The 25273-nt window shown below is 38.7% G+C and overlaps 1 protein-coding gene across 3 annotated transcripts in view; it reads left to right on the top strand.

Moving 5' to 3' along the window:
* The window catches only part of SUCLG2 (succinate-CoA ligase GDP-forming subunit beta), a 341482-nt gene that overhangs the window by 111679 nt on the left and 204530 nt on the right, over positions 1-25273 (top strand). For all 3 annotated transcript variants that reach the window (XM_044933774.1, XM_006070058.4, XM_025273081.2), the window contains exons 3-4: positions 24323-24422; positions 25113-25203. In XM_044933774.1, the coding sequence (XP_044789709.1) occupies positions 24323-24422; positions 25113-25203 (191 nt within the window). The remainder of the gene's footprint in view (positions 1-24322; positions 24423-25112; positions 25204-25273) is intronic.

Consider the following 25273-nt stretch of genomic DNA (forward strand, 5'->3'; position numbering starts at 1 on the left):
CAGACACTGTCAAGCTAGAAGCTGGAGTGTCAGGACATAATTGTGGAAAGTGGGGCATCTTCTTTCTAGAGAGCTACAGATGCTGTTGCAGTTTCAATTTTCTCTGTGGCATTTAGACCGTATGATTTTCTTTTTTTTTAGTGTCAAAGAATAGAAAATTAGTTTTAATTGTTACTTATGAGGCACCATATGGCTACTCTATAATTCTGGCTTCCCATGGAGCTGCATGTGCATATGGAAAATGAAATTAATTGGAAATCACACCCTGAAATCTATTATTAAGTTAATATAGCTAACAGCTTGTGGGGTGTCCTCATACTCAGCATGATGTAATTGCACATAACAACAAGTAACGATAAACTCATAGAGGAGACCAGGAGGCATAAACAGAGGTCAAAGGGACAGCCTTTAGAAAGGAATGGCATCAATAATGGGTGCTACAGCAAACATCTTGGTTCCTCACTGTCCACAAACCCAGGGTACAAGGAAGCAGTTTAATCATGTTCAAATGAATTAATCAGCAGTCTTGTGAATTTCACAGCCAAGGGACTTATTTTTTATTTTGCCAACTAGTGTTTTAGCTGGTGGGCTGCAGTCCATGGGGTCGCTAGGAGTCGGACACGACTGAGCGACTTCACTTTCACTTTTCCCTTTCATGCTTTGGAGAAGGAAATGGCAACCCACTCCAGTGTTCTTGCCTGGAGAATCCCAGGGACGGGGGAGCCTGGTGGGCAGCTGTCTATGGGGTCGCACAGAGTCGGACACAACTGAAGTGACTTAGCAGCAGCAGCAGCAGCAGTGTTTTAGTGAGCTAAGGTCACTCTTGGTAGAATTAGTGATGGTTGTTCAAGTCAAAAGTTCCCATACTTACCTGTGTATCAGAAACCACTGAAAAACTATTAAATGAACTCTGAGTCTGATTCTTGGGATTTTGATTGGTTAGTTCTGGATTTCTTATTTAAGATTGCCATAAGTATTCTGATATACCTCAGACATAGACCTTGGAAACCACTTATTGAAGTGATAAGCCATCACACATGGCTTGATATATTTAAATGATGAAGCCCGCAGTTAGCATGCATTCAGTCTCCCTAATTTGGTTCCTGACTTTAAAACACAGTAAAATAAGTTAAAGTAAAAACATAACCTAAGATTCAGTACTTCATTTGGAAACCTAGAAATGCTGAACAATTTTTTATCATGTGTGCTTTTTGTTTATTGGTTTACATTGTCCTTCCCAAGCCTGTGGACTCAGTGAGGGCACTGTGATTTTAGTCATTTTGGTGTTCAAGGCTCAGCGTGGCACGAATTCAGTATATGTTTATGGACTGTGAATGTGAGAAGAGGCAAAGTGTTCAATTTTAGAATTAATATCTGCATGCTTTCTTCATAATAAACATTGGACACAATTGCTATCATCATAAATTGACATGAACAGATGTTATAAATGACAACATAATTTGTGAATTAGTATTTAAGTGCCCAGCCTTCTTTAGGTCATTGAGGAGAGAATCTGTAGATTTGAAACTAGGAATGATATTTTTTTACATTGTCTTTATTCCTTTTTCTGTAAGTGCTAGGTCTGCAAACCTAAGTTACATTGATAAGAGCAGTGTCTAGAATTCTAGTTGAGAGACTCATTGATTAGACTTTCTGGAAAAATACAAAGTCCAGGTAGGTTGTTTGCACTCGTGGTGGATCTCTGTGCTTGTTGTACAGGTCCCCCAGGGCTGTAGCTCTGAAAACTCTCCCTTCTGTTTTGTCATCTACATTTTTTGCTGTCACACACTCCCCACCTTGCCTGAGTTGTTTTCCAATTTTCTTGGCATGTTACTTCCATTCTTCTGCTCCTGCTTAGTTTCTGCCTCAGAGCAGATTTGTGTCAAGAAGCTCTTAAATACTGTGCAGATACTATGATGTTGAAAACACCTTCCTATCTGCCTGAAAATGTTACTGCCTGTGGTAACTGTGACCAGTTTGGAAATAAGGTGGGTTGAAATCTTACTGATGGATTAGAGGAAAAGGTATGATGTTGCTAAAGCAAACAGCTAGAGCAAGACTGTGGGAAGAAGGATTATGACTGTAGAGCTCAACAGAGACAAGGAAGGTATGCAGATACAGAAGCCTGATGTGTGGCCTGACCAATAGGGACCACTAGCTGTCTCTCACTGTCAGGAGTCTCCTTCCTGAACAACAGACCTTGAGGTGTTTTTTTTTTAATACAGTATTTTGAAATAATTTCAAACTTGTGGCAAATTCTAACTCCCATATCACTTTCACCCCAATTCACCAGCTGTTAACATTTGAGAGCAAGTTGCAGACACAATGCCTCTTCACACTAAACATTTAGTGTGTACTTTGCACATCATCACCATTCCACCCTCCAAATCAGGAAGCCCTGGTTATTTTTAGTAGAGGTGGTATTTGAAAACCACTTGGCATGTGGCTGTACTCATTATTATTGAGGTGCCATTGCTTTTAGATCATCTTAAGAGGCAGTGGGGTACATATATGCACATACACATATATGTATGCATGTACACATGTACAAATATATAGGTATGTAAAATTAAATATTCATTCTGCTCTATATACTACACACATTTACAAACACTCATATATCAATAACCATTTCTTTGTCTGTGCATGTTACAAAAGACCTTGTGTTTATGTCAGTAATTCTAATCCAAACCTAGATTCTTTCTAGCCTCCCCTTTCCATGTTTGGAAATACCCTTCTTCAACAGAGAGAAACATGGCTCTCATTATCTTCTACATAAATTTGTTTCCACAATTGATTGTGACCTATGGATATGACCAGATGGAACTCTACTGTTTGACCACCACCTGACACCTTCCAATATCTTTCTAGTTTTGGGGTGCTGTCAGGTATCCTGTTATCTGTCTGTTTGAGGAGCCTCTTTTCCTTCTTCAGTTAACTGTACTTGTGCTCCAGCAGGAATGTGCCAGTGCCTTCCTGACATTCCTCCTCTCCTCTTCAGCACCCCTTGTTTTCGGGTACCTGGGGGCTACTTAGTGCTTCACATGGCTACCTGGAGCAGAGACTGTGTTTCCCAATCTCTGGAAGAACTAACCAACTACATAGGCTTATGATTTGGTTATAGCCAGTGGCTACCAATTTGACCATGAAGTCAAAGTGATATGTTGAGGGACTTGTGATGGTTGTGGAATTGTGATATGATGGTTGTGGAATTGTGATACCAGTTCTTAACAACTCTCCTTGGACTTTCTGTGAGAGAAAAATAAACTATCTTATTTAAAATTTCAAAATTATTAGTTAACATTTTTTGGTTCCTGAACAGCTAAGCCTAATTCTAACTAATACTACCTCTGCTAGGCAAGAAAGAAAAAAAGAAAGCCTGAATTTCATGAGACAGTAAAGAATTGTGTAGAGGAGACCAGGACCAAACTGATAGAGGTCTAGTGAGTGCTGAATTTAGTTTCCTTCAATCAAGTGACAACATTTATAGACATTTAAAGGAATTATAGTAGAATATAAAAGATCTTATGGAATGGCATTAAAATCCTCAAACAGTAAAAAGGCAACTGAAATTCCCAAAAAGCTTAAAAAAAAATCAAGAAATATAAAACACAAAACCATATATATAGTCAGTGAAAATAATAGTTAAAGCCCTACAGAAGATGACCAACTTCTGTCTGCTGAAATCAGATGGAATTCAGCAGTTAGGTTGGTGGTATTACCTGAGTGATTCTGGGTTACATATATAGTCCATGAGACCACCCTGCTTGGGATCCACATTTCTCTTGGCAGCTATTAAAAATAGTTCCATCCTGCCCATCAGGAGTACATGAAAAATCGCTCCCACCCTGACTAAGAATGTAACTTCAATTCCTGTGGGTTGTTATCTGTGACATGGGATCTGAAAAGTATTTCCTTAGTTGTTATGGTATTTTTAAGCCACATAGATAGATACCTTAGCAAACAGATGATGACATTTCTAAAACCCATATGATTAATCCTAATCAATTATTCATTATCTGTATATATTGTTTTAGTTGATGTGTTTGTAATGTTTAAGAGAATTTGACATATTCAAATAACAGTGTAGACATTAATTCTTCCTTATAAGTTTAATTTAGTAATTGAAATTGCTTATAAATTACATGTTGAAAGATAAGGCTTTTGACAAAGATTATAAATAGTATTGCAATGGTTTTAAGATCCATAGAATCTTTTATTTTAATTTAATAATCATAGCTTAAATAAATGTACAATATTCAATTGTAATGCATGCTTTCAGTTGTAAGTAGCCAGATTTCTCTATGGTGTCATTGAAACATGCTACTTTTTAATTGGCCCTGTACAGTTTGCTTATTTATAAATTTATTGAAAACACTACAGGTGTTGAGTGGTTAAAAATGTAGACTTCCAGTTCATAACTTCAGTTATTTTCCTGAGTGTGCAAACAGCTATTTTGCACTGTATTAAATGTAATTTATTTAATGAAATCAGAAGCAGTAGACAGATGTTGGTGCAATACGAATATTGTGATGCATTTATATCAATAAAATGCTAAACGTCAGTTTATCACAACGCATGTTTGACTTTAGACTGTAAATAGAGATCAGTTTATTTCTGTGCTGGTAACAAGCATTGCACAGACATGGTTTCAGGTAAATAAATCTATTCTACGATAAAAAAAAAAAAAAACAAAAACAAAAAACTACTGGTGCAGTTTAGTACTTGAGAAGGTTTTACTCATTGAGTCAGACAGTTGAAGTGCTTCAGAAAAGAAAATGGATACATTCAGTTTATAAATTTAGTTTAAAATGTTTAAGAAAAATTAAATATGTAACTGATACTGATTGCTGAGGAGCAATTTAGTATGTCCAACTTGAGTTGTTTGAACCTTAATCAAAGCCACCTTGAAAGTAAATGTTAAATTTTTAAAGTAGTAGAATGTAAAGAAGTGGAAGTTGAACTCAAAGGCTTATAAAAATGAGTTAAAAAAAAAAAACCTGTCACTTTAGTAAAGCAAATGTTTCATTTAAAATCACAGGTGGACTCTTGCAGCAAAGCCACCCTCAGTCTCCCAAAAACACTGACATGAAGAGCCTTCCACCCGCAGTGGCTGTAACTGAAGATCTGTGGTGGACAGGACTGTGGTCCTGGCAGAGCCTGGTTGCCAAAGCTGATTTCTGGCAATACCCGCTGGGCCATGGAAAGATTGGGGACTGTCAGACTTCAGAAGATGGGCAGCTGTCCTGGGCAGCAAATAACAGTCACATCCCCTTCTTGCTTGGGATGGAAAACTGTAAGAGGAAACGCATGGACTGGAGGTCATACCCCACAACACATCACTTAAAACTTTTGAACTCCATTCAGTGTTTTCTTCTGTGGAATGGGGACAGCTATTTTTAAATTTTGGAATTATTGGAGGGATTGAAGATAGTAGATGCGAAGCACCCATTATATTGCTTGCTGCCTAGCAGAGGCTCAAACAACAATGACATTTGGTAGAGAAAACTGTGAAGGCTAATGGATTTATTTAGGGACTGTGTGAGACCAAATCAGAGGATGTAAGTCATCAAACCTATAGTAGGTCACATGCTTTAGTCACCTGCTGTATTGCCAGGTGTTGTTTAAAGTATTCACATGGATTGCACATTTGAATTAACCCAAGAGATTGACTGTTATCCTCTCTGTTTTACAAAGGGAAGGTTAGAGAAGTTAAGTAACTTTTAAGATTATGTACAACTAAGTAAAGGAGTTGAACCATAGTTTGAATGCAAGGGAGTGAACTCTGGTGCACATGATGGCCTTTCTGTGTTATGTACATCTCTGTCTCCAGTAGCAGTGCCTCAGAGAAGGAAGGACCAGTGTTGCCTTTGACCTTATAGAATTTCTGCCTGACTTTTGTACCCCAACAACTCAGACTACTGTCTTTTTTTAAAAAGATAATAATGATAAGAAAAATACAGAAAAATACACTGATAGAGTAGACTTTGTTTTACTGCAAGATGATCAGGTATCGGTTCAGTTCAGTCACTCAGTTGTGTCCTACTCTTTGTGACCCCATGGACCGCAGCACACCAGGCCTCCCTGTCCATCACCAACTCGTGGAGTTTACTTAAACTCATGTCTATTGCGTCGGTGATGCCATCCAGCCATCGCATCCTCTGTCGTCCCCTTCTCCTCCCACCTTCAGTCTTTCCCAGCATCAGGGTCTTTTCAAATGAGTCAGTTCTTTGCATCAGGGGGCCAAAGTATTGGAATTTCAGCTTTAGCGTCAGTCCTTCCATTGAATATTCAGGACTGATCTCCTTTAGGATTGCCTGGTTGGATCTCCATCTCCTTGCAGTCCAAGGGACTCTCAAAAGTCACAGTTCAAAAGTATTAATTCCTCGGTGCTCAGCTTTCTTAATAGTCCAACTCTCACATCCATACATGACTATAGGAAAAACCATAGTCTTAACTAGATGGAGTTGGCAAAGTAATGGTTCTCCTTTTTAATATGCTGTTGAGGTTGGTCATAACTTTTCTTTCAAGGAGTAAGCGTCTTTTAATTTCATGGCTGCGGTCACCATCTACAGTGATTTTGGAGCTCAAGAAAATAGTCTGTCACTGTTTCCACTGTTTTCCCATCTATTTGCCATGAAGTGATGGGACCAGATGCCGTGATCTTAGTTTTCTGAATGTTGAGTTTTAAGCCAACTTTTTCACTCTCCTCTCACTTTCATCAAGAGGCTGTTTAATTCTTCTTCACTTTCTGCCATAGGGTGGTGTCATCTGCATATCTGAAGTTACTAATAATTTCTCTCAGCAATCTTGATTCCAGCTTGTGCTTCATCCAGCCCAGTGTTTCTCATGATGTACTCTGCATATAAGTTAAATAAGCAGGTTGACAATATACAGCCTTGTTGTACTCCTTTCCCTATTTGGAAAGGTATAATACATCACAAAAACATTTGAGTGTGTGAACAGTTGAAAGGATTGTCCATGAAGCTGTTAATCCTCGTGAGCTACCTGATGGGCATAGCCTTTCCTTTGACTCAAAATGGGCAGTTTTTCTCATTGTTGCTTTTATTGGGTTATCACGTTTTCTTCTTTGTACTTGACTGACCCCAGAACTCATGGTCACATTGTAAGTGGTTGGCTTGCCTTCTCCCTGACGGTTATCACATCACACCCTCACAAGCTCATTCACTCCTGCAAACGTGAATGGGCAAGGGTAGTAGTAGGTCATGCTCAGATGATGTTGGTGGATCTTCTGTGGCCTGAGCCTGTGTGCTGGAATTTACAGCTGTGTGATCTTAGACAAGGGATTTTATTTCTCTGAGTTCTAGTGTCCTGATATTCTGGAATAGTATCTTATGCAGAGAACTAATGTGAAGATTAAATGAGATGAAGTGTATTAAGTCCTTTGAATAATTCTTGGTAGACAGTCAGTGCTGAGAATTTGATGTCTTTAAGACATGTACAACAGCTTCGACCGCCATAGTAACAATAATCACAATAGCGGTAATGACACTGAAGGACAGAGAGCCATGTGTCCTGCCACTGATGTACAAAACGCCAGCCAAACTCCGTGTCTAGCTTGCTTCCAGCTCATTTTCCCTCCCCTGCAGGCTGCCACAGGGTTGGAACGGACCCAGCATCAATGCTGGGGGAGGGATGTGCTGTGCTGGTACAAGCCTCAGTGTGCTAATGAGGCCTGAAGTTGAGCAACTCCAGATGGAGTCAAGCGACATGTTCTCTGCCAGGAAATGTGGTAGCTAGGCCAGGGCTACTCATTCCAGGCAACAGTCATGGATATCAAAAAGCAAAAAGTAAGGAAACATGCAGGCATTGGAACTAAACAAACTATCCAAATGTAAATAAAAACACAGTGTGCATTTGTGGCAGGGAAATCCTATCTGGGATCCAGAGATAGTTTTCTTACAATAGCAGTAGTCCATCTGGGAGGGGACAGGGAAGTGCTGCAATGTCTGTAAATGTGAACTTCTCTTGAACGCATCTGACCTTTCAAAGCTTGATTTGAGCTAGTATGTTCTCATCAACCATGAGTACATTTTATTGATCATTTCTGAATGATTGGAAAAATAGACATTGGTATCTTAACACTTATAAAAGTTGGTAAGACTAGATTTCTTACTTACTATGAAACATTTTTGCCCAATGTACAGCATATTCATCTTTATCATCATCATCTATTATTTATTTGAAACTTTAAGATGTGAATGTAAGTGAGAATGTAAGTCAAATATTGTGTTAAATAAGTAACTTAACATACCTTATATACTCCCCCCACCCCCTGCTCCCACACAGTGCCAACTTCCTAGCATTTAATACTCATAGAAACTCTCACAGGTAAGGACTACATTTATGAACTTCGTTTCATAGATGAGAACATTGAGGTTCTGTTTTCTTCAGCCAAGATTACTCAGTTAGCTGGTGAGGAAAAAGGCCCAAGTTGTGATTCAAGGCTGTCTGATCAGTGACTCATTAACTTACCCATGTACTCTGATCATCTCCAACATGTTTTCTTCTTTGGATGGGGCTTAAGACAATTGGTAGATTAAGTACATAGAAAGAAGATGCTCTAATTTCCCACACATGCATCTGAAGGGCACTTCAAGAGGGCACTTGACCCCTGTATGTAGCCCTTAAGGAAACTGGTGACTTGAGACCCAGTGACTTATCCTGAATGTCACAGGGATGAATCTTCATGTTTCTTGCATGGATCCCATACAATTAATTCTGGAAAGCACAGATGTGTGAGTCTCCAGGCCCCAAGGAAAACCATAACTGACTTTGAACTGGAAGATTAGTTGCTGCATTGAGAAGTGGCTGAGTCTTGCCTTCATCCTCAATTCCAAGCCCATACTGCTTATGAAGTGAAGAAAGGGTGCTAAGCCCAGTAAAGCTGAATGGCAGCATTCTGTGTACATCTCATGCACCAGTGTAATCTGTGATAAGTGTGTTTTAAAATGAACTATTATTTCCCCTATTTACAGAAATAATACATGTTCTTTGTAGCATATCTGTGTCAAAAAGAAGAAAAAAATTACTGGTAATCTCCCCCTCTCCAAATAATCAGTTAATAGTTTCGTATATTTTCTTTGTAGCATATCTGTAGTCAAAAACAAGAAAGAAATTACTGGTAATCTCCCCCTCTACAAATAATCAGTTAATAGTTTGGTATTATTACCTATATACATATATTGGTGTATATATATACATATATATATATATATATATTGCAAAAGCTTTACGCCTCTTACCCCCCACCCTACTTAGCAATAATATTATTGTTCTTACTAGGTCACATAAATATATATTTTATTTAAATCTGAAAATAATTTTCCTCTGATTATAAAAGGCATAAGCAGTCATTGTGAAAAGTATAGGTAATATCATGACTATAAAGAAGGAATTAAAAATCATTTGATACTTGACCCCACAGAGATAACTGTTGATATAGACTTCCTGTCATTTAAGACTTTTTTTAAAAAAAAAAGCATTTTAATATGTATTTTTCACAGTTTGCAAATGAGTAATGTACTCTAGGTTATAACATAGATGTGTTTTGCCTTTTCTCTTCTAAATACTTTCTAGTGGTTTTCTTTCCAAAACCTTGGATGCTTAGGGAAAGTCTTGAATCCCAATATGTTAAGCTTCAGGCAGTGACAGTGACACTGACATTGATGGCCTAGAAAAGCTTTGGGTTGAAGATAGTCCTTTTCATCACTCCATCACTTAAGCATCAGACCAAGGCTTGAAACACCATCCTGACTTTTCTGGAGGTTGCAAGAATACCCAGGAGAATTCACTTCTCTTTTCAAAATGAAATAACCACTCCAAAATACTAGGGCACACATGGTGCAGGCAAACACCTTTGGTGCAGCTGTTGTTGGAAGTGTCCCTGACCTTCCAAAATATCAGTGCTGGAAAAGTTCATGTTTTAAAATAATTAATTGTTTTCAAAAAGTTCTATATGTTCGTGGTAAAAAACACAGAAAAAAACACCCTCTCGAAATCAGTGCTTTGCATGCTACTAACTCTGACTAGGAATGTTTCAAGTAGAATTCTGATTTGCATGTGGTGAGGTGGGCAGTGTGGAACTGATTGCTTTTTATACTGCCTTGAATAATCCAATACCTGTTGGTGGCCTGTTGTAGGCCAGACATGGATCTTTGTGCTGAGGTGTAAGAATGTAACATTTTGTTATGTTTCAAAGAAAATTCAGTAAGAGACTTAACATCCCCATTGGCAGTGCTGCTCCATTTTGATATTTTGTCCCAAGGACACTCTTGTAATATGCTCTCATAAATAACAGTATAGTTCCTGATTGGGAAACAGTGTATTTCCTGATTGAGTCACACAGGTAGATGCATTTGTCAAAATCTGTGGAATAGTACATTTCAGATTTGGGCATTTGACTGTGGAAATTTTATCTCTTGGCAAAAAGGAACTGTAAACAAGTATCAGCTTTACTTACTGATAGCTCTGCTGAGGGGAACTGCATTGATGCCTGCAACTTACTTTGAAATGCTTGAAAAAATAAGATGAACTGTGATAGATGGAGAGATTTGGAATAAAGCAAATGTAGTTAAATGTTAGCAGCTAAAGAATTCAAGTGGTGAGTATGTAGATGTTTACTTGTAGTTCAACTTTATTTTAAAATGTGATTGGTAATTTTAATAACCAAATGTTTGTGGGGAAAAACCCTATAACAAGGCTCTATGTGGAACAGCTAAAGCACAGTCTATAGAATTATTTTTCTTGCTGAAACATTCTGACTCTGCTTCTTACTAGCTGTGTGACTCCAGATAATTCAGCCTTGGTGAAGTTGTTCAAGGTGAGTAATGAATCCACTTAGCACAAATCTTACTCTACAGTAAACACCTGATAAATACTGTGATGATAATTCCACAGTGCAAAAGAAGTGGTGATTATAAGTGAATGACCTTACGCTGAGGGCCCACTGTGTGTCTGGCACTCTCGCTTGGTGTCATTTCCAGAGGAATGAGGCCGTCTCATTCTGAATCACAATGTGTGTAGCAACAAACACTAGAGATGGTGTGAGGAGCATGATTGAGCAAACTGAACATGGCTTCACTAAGTATGACACAGCCCCTCCCCAGCTCTGTGGCTCCCCTTCAGTGTGGCATCTGCTGTGAACTAGAAGGCTCTTCAGAGGAAAGGTAGCATCTGCTTTGTTAGACTTTGTAGCATTCCCGAATTGACGTTGACTTAATTCATCACAAAAATCGCTCCCTTTGTGTACAGCCAAGGCATTCTTTTTTGAGGTTGTCATGTTTTAGCTTTATGGACAGATACTTGGGAAATTCATCTAGGGTGGCACGATCTCCTTTCGTCCCCACAGTGGAATCATGTTTATGCATTATGACAGCCTGTTCCAAACTCCTGCTGGGAGGCAAAGATAAAGGGTCAGGGACCTGGAAAAAGCTGCAGCTGGATTTAGGAGCACCAGCAGTGGGAGATGAAAGGAATAGTTCAGGTAATTCTGTGGATGTGCTGTTTATTTCCAAGTGTCTAATATCATACTCCTGAAAATTAAGGTAAAAAACAGTAAAACAAAAAACCCAAAAACTGTGATGGTGAGGGAGAGTGGGGTAATAGAACAAATGTTGGCTACATTTTGAACAAATGTTGGCTACATTTGAAGGGGGAATAGACTTATTCTGCTAACTTTCCAGCTGCTGTAATGAAATCTGAATCTTGATCTAAATGTCTCCTAATGATTGGGATTCCAGAGGGTATCCTTGGTGGGTGAAACCAAGTGTGAAACAGGATTTGATTTGTCTGCCACACTTAATACCATTGGAGAACTACTTAAATTCTGCCAGAATTTTCTTTTACCACATCTTGATCCCAGCTCTTTTACCACATACTGATGCCGGTGTCTTACTGTGTTTTGGGCTTTACAGTTCCAAACTCAACTCAAAAGACTGTGTTAGCTTTTTTCCCCAAGAAGTAAAACGCACATCAGCTTGTTAATTCTTTACTTTTTTCTATTTTAAATTGGAGGATAATTGCTTTACAGTTTGTTGTAGTCTTTGTTGTTGTCCATCCATGTAAATCAGTCATAATGATATATATATGCTGCTAAGTCGCTTCAGTCATGTGTGTGTGTGTGTGTGTATATATATCCCCTCCCTTTTGAGCCATCCACCACATTCCATCCCTCTTTATTGTCTTGTTTGTAATACTTGGCCTGGATCATTATGATATGAATTCTTATTCAAACCAGGCATTTTTTTTCTTTAATGATTCAGGAAGTTCCAGAAGAGACCATCCTAATTTGAATGCTTCAATGATCATCAGAAAGGTTGTTCTGAAGACAGTCTAAGAAAGTAGTTTCTGGCTCTTTGGCTTTGAGGTCAGGTATAGGTCATGTTAGTGATGAGTACATCAATTCTGAGCAATTTTAAGTGCATTAAACCTTTTGGGGCAGTGGTTCTGAGGAAGGTGTGATGGGAGGTGAAATTTAAAGTTAGTTCTTATCTTCTGGCTGTTGAACTGTTGAAACTGAAATTAGTTATCTTTAGATATAATTGAACATGCACTTACATAACTTGGAAATAATACAGGGAAAAATCAAAGGAGGAAGGAAGGATGGGGAAGAATAAGGAAGAAGAGGGAAACACAGAAAGGAAGGAAGAAAACCAAAGAAAGCTGGCATCGCAGGAAGAAGTAATTATTTCTCAGGCATCAAAAGTCAGCCAAATATAAACTCCTCCCAGTTTGGGGTAATTGCTTGATTTCATCCTGTAGGATGCAGTCTAAAGTCTTCCCTGTGTTTAACATTCTAACATTCAAGCAATAGATTTATATTTCAGACACAATGAATGGATCAGGATAGGCAATAAAAGAGTAAGACATTGCAATTTAAAACTCAATGCAATTTAAAAGCTACATAACAAATTATGCTGGACCACAGTAGATGTATATATCATGGGAAAGTGGTTCTGAGGTTTTTCATCTCTCTTGGGTGTGGGTCATCCCGTTTCTGCTTAACTCCAGAGTGCCATCCAGTACTTGAGCACTTTAAAATGGAAAATAAACCCCTACTGAGTTCCTTTTTATAGCAACATCACCAACCCAGTGTTTGGAATTCTATATTTCTGGCATTTAGGATGGTTGCACATTTTAAGTCTGGAATATGTGTTTATTTGCAGGTTAGGAGGGGGTAGACATATACTTAACTCTTGCTATCATTAAATAGCTGCTTAATTTGAATCTCACTGACTGCTTGGAAGCTTTCACAACCCTCTTTGAAAGTATGCTTGATTGGGGGCTTTTTAAAAACCACCATGATAAAATTAGTAGAGATCTTAAAAGCACTTAGGACAAAATAACTAAATTTAACAAAGATAATATATGTGTTTTTTCACTTACATGCTTTTCTTGAATATGGAGAAATAAACTTTAATATGTAGAGTTTTTCTGAAGATCTGAAATAAGAAATTTGAGTGCTGAATCCTTGGCATGCTTGACTGGTTTATTTGAAGCAGTGCTCTAGTGGTTTCTAATTTAAATAGGTAATTGCAACAGCCAAGTAAGTATAGCAGAGTAGCCTTTCTTAGCTATTTACCCATTGGTATCTTCATACCCTGGCTTTATCTACCTAGAAAACTCAAAGCTCTTCTCTCATGGTTCTTCTGTTCTGTCTCCTGCCCTGTTTAACTTGACACTGTTTCCCCTTTTCACTGTCCTTAATTCTTGCCGTTTATGAAAGCATTCATATTTTTCAGTAATTCTTTGTTTGTATCTCTTTCCTTCAGTAGATTTTAGGTTTCTGAAAGGCAGTGACTATGACTTTTTAAAATCTTTGTATTCCCTTAGGTGCTCAATAGATGTCTTAAAAAGGCAAAACATTTTTCTTTTGCTGTCAGTTTTCTTGCCTGACACTTTAGGAGGTCACATTGTAAGATTATGAGCCATGTTTCTTGAAGGTGTTTTCTGGAGGCCTGCTCAAATATAGACATCCCTGACTCCACAGAGAAAAACTATACAGGCTCATACAGAAAGGAACATTTAAATATTCAAGACAAGCCACTATAAATGACTGACTATATTTATCTCACATTTTTAAAGTCTCAGTTTTATTTTTTTATGACAGCCCATGATAATTGCAAAAAATTTGCATCAATACTGAAAGGTACCAATAATACTCCTCCTTACCTCCTTAAGATAACCTTAGTTAATAATTTGATTATTGTCCACTTAGATTTCATTATGACTGTATAACTATTCACAAAAGTGAATATTTATTTTTAAATATTGTTAGCTCAGTTTAAAGCTTATAGTGTCTGTGGACATTTCCCTGTGTTTTTGCATAAAGATTTACTTAAATCATGTTTTTGTTTAGTCACTAAGTCATGTCTGACTCTTTGCTACTCCATGGACTATAGCCTGCCAAGTTCCTCTGTCCATGGAATTATCCAGGCAAGAAAACTGGAGTGGGTTGCCATTTCCTGCTCCAGGGGATCTTCCCAACCCAGAGATCGAACCCACAACTCCTGCTTGGCAGGTGAATTCTTTACCACTGAGCCACCAGGGGCCCTAATAAATATATATAGCATTTATATTATTTCATCATGTGGATATGTACAGTTTGTTTTTCCAATCCCACGTGTTCAAATACCGATGGGCATTTTGGTTGTTTTCACTGTTTCCCTTTTATAGTTACATTGCAGTGAAAATTCTTATTTCTGTAGTCGATTTTCACAGAATTGGGATTGCTCTACCAAAGGGTGTTCTGTGCATATTGGACAGATGGACCTCCTAATTGTCTTAGAACATTCCATGTTTCTTTACCATCATGAATTTTTCAGAAGCATAGAACAGATGCCCAGTACTATTCCTTGATTTGCTTTGGACTCGGGGGTCTGTGAGAAGGATTTTGAATGTATTCTCCAAGTTGAAAATCAGGGCCTGTCTGGAGAAGGGGTCTCGAAAGAGCGGAGCGGCTTAGAAAAATGCAGGGTTCTTGTGAGATCTCTGTAAGGAAAGGGAATGGCTCCTAGGGCACAGGATTGTCAGGTTTGATTGATCCTGGCCTCCCCTGGAGACTGTGTCCTCTGTGACCGAGATTATGCTGAAAAGGAAAAAGCTGTCTCACCAGGGGCTCCACCACTCTGCTTGAGAAGTTCCCCAGAGGGGACCCACCTGTGAGAAGTTGGGGGACCTTTCTTGAGTAGGGGAAATTGGTGGCAGTGTGGCCAGTAGACCATGGGCAGCAGAATGAGAACAGCAAACAGGCAGTGGGGCTGATTCTGGACAGTAGCGCTTGAGACTATCTCTCACCAAGTGGAGAGCCAGATAGAGGAATGGATTTAAATAAGAGAAGATAGTGAACAGACAAAATTTCTAATCATGAAAGTGAAAAATCTCAGAATACTAGTAGTGTTGCTCTGAAAGTGAAGGAAACATTTTTTAATGTGGATGCAGCCAGGCAGTGTATATGTTACATACATTTTAAATGTTATAGTCTTTCTACTTGGCTCTGAAAATAAAACCTTTGTGAGTTTATCTTTCCATATCAATTCCAGGCATTGCCACCTTTTCCTCCCTGTTCATCACTGGTTCAGATCAACAAGAGATACCGTTATATGTATGTATTATCAAGTAGCTTCCAGTTGTCTGCCTCTGAAGCTGGGATATACTCTTGCCCAGGATAGGTTCTCCAAAAACTGTCAAAAATGTTAGTTCTGAACCTGCCAACAGTCATGGTCTTTGCCTTGTGATGCCTTTATTATTAGTTCTGGTGATTTATACTGTGTCAGCTTGGTTAAGGTGGAGCTCTGTCTCTCAGAATCTCCTTCCCTGTATAATTCAGGTTAGAATTGGCTAGATATGGGATTGCACAGAATTTGGAATGCAGCTGTTACACTGTGATACAGTGATGGGCAGATGTAGACATGCTGGCAAGAGGGTCCAACCTGTTTTTGCTATTCTCTGCTCCATGTCTAGCAGTTTTTCTCAATTGCTGACCTTGCTGATCAACATGAACACAAACCCACTTGGCAACAAGTCCCATACCCTTCTCTATGAATCTTGGATATGCTGTTTTTTCTCTGATTGACTGGTTGGTGACTCTTGTGATCCTTCAACTTCCACTTTCACATCTTCCCTTTGTCAGTATCTTTTACAAATTCAGCTTTAATTCCTATAATAAATCTCTTATCCATAACTCACGGTGGTTCTGCTTCCCTAATTGAACCTTAACTGAACATATCTTTGCCTTAAAAGTCAGGAAAAAAATGATTTTTTTTGATAGCTAGTTTTCTTTTATCATTCTTTCCTTTCAAATGTACCACAAAACACTGTAGAAATGCTGTTGATGTTCATAAACGCTTTTCATCATCTGTGACTATTTCCAGGATATGTTGAAGGTACAAATGTTACACAGGTATTTTTATTACTAGTGTATATCATTAATCCATACTATAATCTACATAGAGATTTCTTCTGGAGATTTCTTTTTCTGAAGAAACTTGTTTGTTCTGAAAGATTGTCTTTTTTTTCCCAAGTGGTTTCATTTGTAGAAGGTTTGTTTAATGTCCTGTGGTTTCAGTCTTAGAGTATTAGACTTTTTTTTTTTTTGGCTTAAATAAGGTGCTTGAATAAGGTCATGTTAATTTTGCCATCAGTGACAGGAAGTTCTATCCTTAACCTTTCTTTTAGAAACATATCTTTTAATCTAGTAGGCAAAATGAAAGATTGGTTTATAAGTGTTAAGGGATAGAAAAGGTAAGATAACAACTGAATAGAGCCTTTCTGGAGGTAATTTTTATCTACCTTTGAAATTTTTATCACAAATGGAGTATGTATTAATGGTTATGAAAACAATAGCACCAGTGACAAGGTCAGAAGAATAGGCTAATTTATCATTATAGATTTTAATGAAGCCTATAATGTAGTATTATATATACAGTATTTTTAAGAGTATGGCAGTTTGAAAAAAAACAATGATTTATCAAACTAATTTAGGGATTGTTCGTGTGTGTGTATGTGTGTGTGTGTGTGTGTGTGTGTGTGTGTGTGTGCTCAGTTGTTTCTGGATCTTTGCAACTCCATGGACTGTAGCCCGCCAGGCTTCTCGCTCCATGGACTTCTCCAAGCAAGAATACAGGAGTGGGTAGCTGTTTTCCCCTCCAGGAGATCTTCCAGACTTGGGGATCATACCTGTGTCTCTTGCATCTCCAGTCGGATTCTTTTACCACTGTGCCACCTGGGAAGCCCAGTTTTATAGGAACTCAAATTAAAATGATTCCCTTGAAAGTAAAACTGTTTTGTGTTAAGATAATATTATCATCTCCTTTATAATCAATAAACTGTTCAAGTGAGCATTATCATGCCTCCACAGTGTCCAAATGAAGGAATTACTTTAGATAATGTGAAGTTAATTGACTATCATATTCAATGGGAAATTAAGATTTAGAACTTACATAAAGAAGCCTTATCAGTGAAGAATGTTTTAATGTAAAATAATCTCTCCCTGGAAAACTTCCTGTTTGTATCATAAAATCCCTGTACTGGAGAGTCTTATTTTCATCTTTTGCTTCTATTTGTAAATCACTGCTGTAAGTACATGTAATTTAAGTCTTTGATGTAATTTAAGCTAAGTAGCATACTGATACAGAGTCAAGTATCTCCATTTCTGTTTCAGTCTAGGTATGTGACCAATGGTGAAATGACTTACTCCGACATCTCATATGTTTAAAATTCTCTATCCCAGTGTTTGTGAGCCCTTGTCAGAGTTATTGAAAGTTGAAATAGTTGTTCTGTCTCAAAATCAGTCTTCTTCACAGCGAGTGACCTAGTCACAATCAAAGGAAATAGGTAAGTCAGTCTGTAGGAGATATTACAGTAATGATTGAAGATGGGTAATTCACCATCTTCAGGTTCAGGTTCTGGAGTTGTAATGAAAACTGGGATATTAGGTCATTTCTTTTGGGAAATTCCACTTGAGTCTCCATTATCACCCTATAATTGTATGTTCTTTATTAAGATTCATCTTTTCATAGTATTTTTCAGCTCTTCTCTTGCCTCTCTCTCCCCTTTCTCCACACCTTCCATTTGTAAATCTGAAATACATTTACTTTATTCTGTTAAGAATTCTATCAAACCTCGTGAAAGGTGATCACTAGGCTCAAATTACACAATGCAGTTGTGCTGAAAACTAAATTCCAATATTGCTTGTCAGTGAATCGTGGAAATCATAGTTCCCCCCAAAGCTCCAGTGTTATTGACTCAAAATAGATGATCATGGCGGTAGTCATCTCGCTGTAGTATTGGCATGCAGAGTAATACATTTTGTGTTTAGAAAGTATTATATTTTGAAAGAACAATGTGAATAAAACCAGTTCAGTAACACAGATATTTGGTTCAATACCAAACTGTTTAAATAAGGACAGCTGAAAATAGCTTACTCTTACTGATATTCTTTGTAAGAACAGTTATGACCAACCTAGATAGCATATTGAAAAGCAGAAACGTTACTTTGCCAACAAAGGTCCATCTAGTCAAGGCTATGGTTTTTCCAGTGGTCATGTATGGATGTGAGAGTTGGACTGTGAAGAAAGCTGAGCGCCGAAGAATTGATGCTTTTGAACTGTGGTGTTGGAGAAGACTCTTAAGAGTCCCTTGGACTGCAAGGAGATCCAACCAGTCCATTCTAAAGGAGATCAGCCCTGGGTGTTCTTTGGAAGGACTGATGCTGAAGCTGAAACTCCAGTACTTCGGCCACCTCACGTGAAGAGTTGACTCATTGGAAAGGACTCAGATGATGGGAGGGATTGGGGGCAGGAGGAAAAGGGGACAACAGAGGATGAGATGGTTGGATGGCATCACTGACTCGATGGACATGAGTTTGAGTGAACTCTGGGAGATGGTGAGGAACAGGGAGGCCTGGCGTGCTGCGATTCATGGGGTTGCAAAGAGTCGGACACGACTGAGCGACTGAACTGAACTGAACTGATATTCTTGGCTAACATTTCAGACGTTTGCTGTGGCCCATTTGTGTTCTGGTTCTGAAGTATATTTTGTAAACATTATTTTGCATTAATATATTTTCAGAATCCCATCCCTGAAAAACAAAGTGAACTAGTTCTACAAAGCTTTTCTAATTAAAATGTTTCTTATTTATTCTATTTAGGCTTTGTTGTTGCTGTTCAGTCACTCAATAGTGTCCCACTCTTTGTGACCCCATGGACTGCATCATGCCAGGCTTCCCTGTCCTTCACTATCTCCTGAAGTTTGCTCAGACTCATGTCCATGGAGTTGATGATGCCATCCAAATATCTCATCCTTCATTGCCTCCTTCACCTCCTGCCCTCAATCTTTGTCAGTGTCAGGGTCTTTTCTAATGAGTCAGCTCTTCGCATCAGGTGGCCAAAGTATTGGCATTTCAGCTTCAACATCAGCCCTTCCAATGAATATTCAGGACTGATTTCCTTTAGGATGGGCTGGTTGGATCTTCCTGCAGTCCAAGGGACTCTCAAGAGTCTTCTCCAACACCACAGTTCAAAAGCATCAATTCTTCAGCGCTCAGCTTTCTTCACAGTCCAACTCTCACATCCATACATGACCACTGGAAAAACCACAACCTTGACTAGACGGACCTTTGTTGGCAAAGGAATGTCTCTGCTTTTTAATATGCTATCTAGGCTGGTCATAACTTTCCTTCCAAGGAGTAAGCGTCTTTTAATTTCATGGCAGCAGTCAGCATCTGCAGTGATTTTGGAGCCCCCCAAAATAAAGTCAGCCACTGTTTCCACTGTTTCCCCATCTATTTCCCATGAAGTGATGGGACCAGATGCCATGATCTTCGTTTTCTGAATGTTGAGCTTTAAGCCAACTTTTTCACTCTCCTCTTTCACTTTCATCAAGAGGCTCTTTAGTTCTTCACTTTCTGCCATAACGATGGTGTCATCTGCATATCTGAGGTTATTGATATTTCTCCCGGCAATCTGGATTCCAGCCTGTGCTTCCTCCAGCCCAGTGTTTCTCCTTATGTACTCTGCATAGAAGTTAAATAATTAGGGTTACAATATATAGCCTTGATGTACTCCTTTTCCTATTTGGAACCAGTCTGTTGTTCCATGTCCAGTTCTAACTGTTGCTTCCTGACCTGCATACAGGTTAAGTTTATCAAATATGTCTCTTATAGTTCTCCTAAAATATATATATATATGAATTATAGTCAACCGGTTTCCATCAAACCCAGTAGAAACCTTGCCCTAAGCACTGTTCTTTATTGGAAACTCAACAGGAAAGAAACAGAATAAAGTAGATGTATTGCATATTTAGGCTACTTTATGTAAGAGTATCATTTAAGAGTCGGGAATTTGGAGTTAAATGGCACCCCACTCCAGTACTTTTGCCTGGAAAATCCCATGGACTAAGGAGCCTGGTAGGCTGCAGTCCATGGGGTTGCTAGAGTCAGACACGACTGAGCGACTTCACTTTGACTTTTCACTTTCATACATTGGAGAAGGAAATGGCAACCCACTCCAGTGTTCTTGCCTGGAGAATCCCAGGGATGGGAAGCCTGGTGGGCTGCCGTCTGTGGGGTCGCACAGAGTCTGACACGACTGAATCGACTTAGCAGCAGCAGCAGCAGCAGCAGACTTCAGTTTTACCAGTAATATGGTTATTAATGTATAGATGCAATCCATATCTGGACAAAATCTATTGGAGGAGAGGTTTACCCACCTCTGTCTCTTTTTAGCTTTATATCCTATAATACAGTTAGATCATCTTGTGTATTCATGCAAAAATTGAATTTCCTCATTGAGATATCATTTATTTATTTCTTTATTTATGGCTGTGCTGGGTCTTTGTTGCTGCATGCAGGGGATCTCGAGTTGCAATGAGTAGGGACTACTCTTTCTTTGTAGCTTGTGGGCTTCAGTAGTTGTGGTACATGGGCTTAGTTGCTCTGTGGCATGTGGAATCAAACCCATGTGCCCTGCATTGGCAAGTGGATTCTTAACCACTGGACAACCAGGAAAGTCCCTGGAATATTCTTTTGTAATTCTCTTTGGAACAGTGAGGTAATGTTAAAAAAAAAGGAAATTTGTATGAGTTTTTTGAGAAGTTAGATTTTTAAATAAAATGGAAACAGTGACATTAAGTATGAAACCACTTGGTAAATACTAAATGAAAAAGCCAGTTACTGTTCAGTAGAATCTAGTATCTTAATTTTCAACAGTTTGAGTAAATAATCACATGAATTAAATTACTTTATGTGAGTTTCCCGCAAGACAAGACAAACTTATTTTACTTCGGTTAGTGACATACTCGGAGAAGGCAATGGCACCCCACTCCAGTACTCTTGCCTGGAAAATCCCATGGACGGAGGAGCCTGGTAGCTGCAGTCCGTGGGATCGCTAGGAGTCGGACAGGACTGAGCGACTTCACTTTCACTTTTCACTTTCATGCATTGGAGAAGGAAATGGCAACCCACTCCAGTGTTCTTGCCTGGAGAATCCCAGGGACGGGGGAGCCTGGTGGGCTGCCGTCTCTGGGGTCGCACAGAGTCGGACATGACTGAAGTGACTTAGCAGCAGCAGCAGCAGCAGCAGCAGTGACATACTATACTGCTTTTGGAGAAGGAAATGGCAACCCACTCCAGTATTCTTGCCTGGAGAATCCCAGGGACAGAGGAGCCTAGTGAGCTGCCATCTATGGGGTCACACAGAGTTGGACACAACTGAAGTGACTTAGCAGCATACTGCTTTATTAGCATTTAAGAACTAACCAGAAGAGGTGATTGTAATGAACTTATTTTTAGCCTGCGATATAAATTGCAGAAGATATACCTAGATTTGACAGTCTTTTTCTTTCCTTCTTTCTCCATGCCCCAGTATGTGTCTTCACAGTCTCCAAAGTGATTGCATGGTATACCAGCTGGGTGGCATGAAGTCCTTTGATAAGTGATCAATAATGATGTGAATAATTGACAACACTTTTATTGAGCTTACAACTGTTTCTCTGTCCTGATGGTTAGTGCCTAAAACTTAACTAATCAAGCCCATGTAATGTCAGTTAACATTGCCCATTTAGGTAGTCTGCATGGCTTTGAAATTTTGTTGCTGGAAAGCTTGGAGAGGAAAGCATCTCTTTTTTCATATTCATGAGGTTGTAAAAAATGATAGGGGCAATGGAATGCTGGCTATTTTTAAAGAATTTGAAGAAAACGCAGTTAAAATTGAGTAAACAGCAGAAGTGTTTTTTCCACTTAATATCTTCAAAGGGAAATGGGAAATTTCCTTCTGAATTCTACTTTTGCTGAATTGCTGAAAATAATTATGATACTATAATAGCTATAATATTTTGACTCTTTGTTTTAAATGTGCCAGACTTTTAGATGAGTACTTTACCTACTTTCTTCATTTGTTTTCACATCATTCTAACACTGTAAATTGTTATGACTATTTTATAGTTGGACATGTTACTTTTACCTTTCTGAATCTCATTCTCTTCTCAGTAAAGGAATAGGTAAACTTGGAGATTTTAACTAAGTCTGTTTTACACCAAAGTTCTTATCTTACTACTGCTCCTACATGCAGTAGTCTAAATGCAAAATAAATTAGTTTTACTTGGTTTCATTCCTAGTAAGGATTTGATAATGAGCAGTAACGATAACTTGGCTTCTACTCAATTTGATGGGAACCAGTTTATTCTAAGACATTGTTTGACTGATGTTGTGATGGTTCATATTCAGGGCAGAAACTATTGTCAGTGGTTATAAAAGGCAGCAAAGAAGGAGCTGTATTTGCTTCTGAGAGAACGTGAACCTTGAGTTTTTGAGTGTGAGCAAAAAAATGGAGATCAACCAATAAGATTATGAACCTTAACGATCTGATTACATCAGCTAGAGTGACTGTTTTACCCAGTGCCTTCATAGTGTCAAATCATTCCATAGCTCTCCCATTTCCTTCTTGAAAATACCTGTGGCTCCTTGTCTTTGAACCTTTGCCTGCTTGCCTATGAATAGTAGTAACAATGGTAGTACTGATTAAAATAGCCAACATTTACAGACCTTGCATGAATGGTGGCAGATTCCATTACTTTTTACCATTTCTGCTTGAATGAAAATAATCATTTTGGTTCTTCACAATATATAAAGATAGTAAAATGAATTAATTGATCATGATCATATAGTCACATATATTTTCTAATTTAATTCTTGAAACAACGCTGAGTGTTGTTTCATAATTGAGTAAACAGAGTCTTAAAGACATTAAGTAACTTTTCCGTTGTCACACAACTGGGCAAAGGATGAAGCCTTGATTAAAACCTGGGTCTGCAATTTTAAACCTGGTGTGCCAAACCAGAAAACTGTTAGAGCCATATCGGAGATTGTCTGATTTCATTCTCTAATTTTAGATAAAACTGAGTCACATACAGGGAATGATAATTGTGGCTGGAGGGTGTGTACTATTTGGTTTATTAAACACATTTAATTTGTGGGTTGCCCTTTTTTTTTTTTTCTTTTTTTTTTCATTTTGTTGATTGGATAGGGGAGTATTCCTGTTGGCTGATGGTCCTTTCTCTATCACTGGGCTTCCTCACACACCCAGTTTTCCCACCAGGCCCATAAACATGTTTGAGTTTATGACTGGTCTCAAATGTCAGGAGCAGACCATTCACTCTTTCCTTGAGTGTTTTGACAAAGAGAGAGTCCACAGCCACTTTGCTCTGGGATATTCTGTTACCCTGCCAACACTGATAAAATACTGCTTCCTTTTAGTTTTAATCCATTTCTTCCTCCCTTACCCAACCTTACTGATACATAGAACAACTGGTCAGAAAACTGTTGGTTTCTAAGAAAACAGCTATTAAATCCTCCATTTCCAACTTTTTTTTAAAAACTTTCCTCCAAGTAAACCAGTCTTCCCTTTGACATCTCAGATGGCTGACAGGTAGTTAGCTCCTCTGACTGGCAGATTGGTGTCTCTGTCACATGGGAGTGTCGTTACACAGTAGAATTAATACTTCCAGCCTGGATTTATTTAGCATCTTCTGACACTTAGAAGAACAAGGGAACACATGCCTTGTTCTCCCTTGGGATGGTTGAGAATTAGATTAAACTGGCAGGAAATATTTGAATGTCCTCAGTAAACAGACTCTGTACTTAGGTGTATCGATGTTTTTTGAAGTTCTTCATTGCCTTCATTTTCCAAGTTGTTTTGAGAGAGCATTTGCCAGTCACTTTTGGAAGTTATGTCATTACCACTTGCTGGTTGCTAAAAAAAAAAGAATTTTAAATCAGCTACTAACTCTGGATTTTCTTTTGCAGATGCAAAAGAAATTGTTTTAAAAGCCCAGATCTTAGCTGGTGGAAGAGGAAAAGGTGTCTTCAGTAGCGGTTTGAAAGGAGGCGTTCATTTAACAAAAGAGTAAGCATGGAGGTTTTAATTCCTTATCTTTGGACAAAGCAGTTATGGAAGATGCTGCTCGTGATGGAAAGGAGCACTGAGAAAGGGAGTAGGAGCAGAAGGTCACAAATAAATGACGTAGACAACAGGTAGAGGGCTCTGCAGTGTCCCAGTTTTCCTTCTCCTGTAAAAGGATTTTTGTTCGCTAATTGGTGAAAACTTGACACCCCTTCTGTTCTAGACAATCAGTGAAAACACTTTCCTCTCCTCTCCTGTCACATACCTTTCAGTGGTTTACTTTGATCCTTCCCCTTCCCTTTATCCCCATCTTTGGGCATTACTTCCCAAGTTGCCCACTATCTTACCTAAGTCTGCTGTGCATTTCAGCATTGTCTCTCTACTATGACTGTAACTTATTTGGGAGGAGGGGAGAACAAACAAGCAAACTTGTTTTCATTTCCCTCCCCTCCTCTTCCTTCCTTCTACTCCCACTCATTCATTCATATGTACTTTGCACCCAGGGAGCGTCTGCTACGCTGCTAAGCACCTGGTATATAAACAGAAAGTACCATGCATTCTGTGAAGGTGGAAGGTGGGCCCAAGGCGGGGTGGATGCGGGGGTATAGTATGGACTGTGTCTTAAAATTGTTTTCAGTATAAACATTGACTTTCTTTTCTTTCTTCTCTCTCTTTTTTTCTCCTCTCTCTTAGCCCTAAAGTTGTGGGACAGCTGGCTAAACAGATGATTGGATATAATCTAGCAACAAAACAAACTCCGAAAGAAGGTGTGAAAGTTAAAAAGGTAATGTGAATGCTTTTGGCCATCTTCTGTGTATGTGTTAAAAAAAAAAATCATACTTCAGTTTTGACAG

The sequence above is a fragment of the Bubalus bubalis genome, chromosome 21 (genome assembly GCF_019923935.1).
Source record: "Bubalus bubalis isolate 160015118507 breed Murrah chromosome 21, NDDB_SH_1, whole genome shotgun sequence".
NCBI lineage: Eukaryota > Metazoa > Chordata > Mammalia > Artiodactyla > Bovidae > Bubalus > Bubalus bubalis.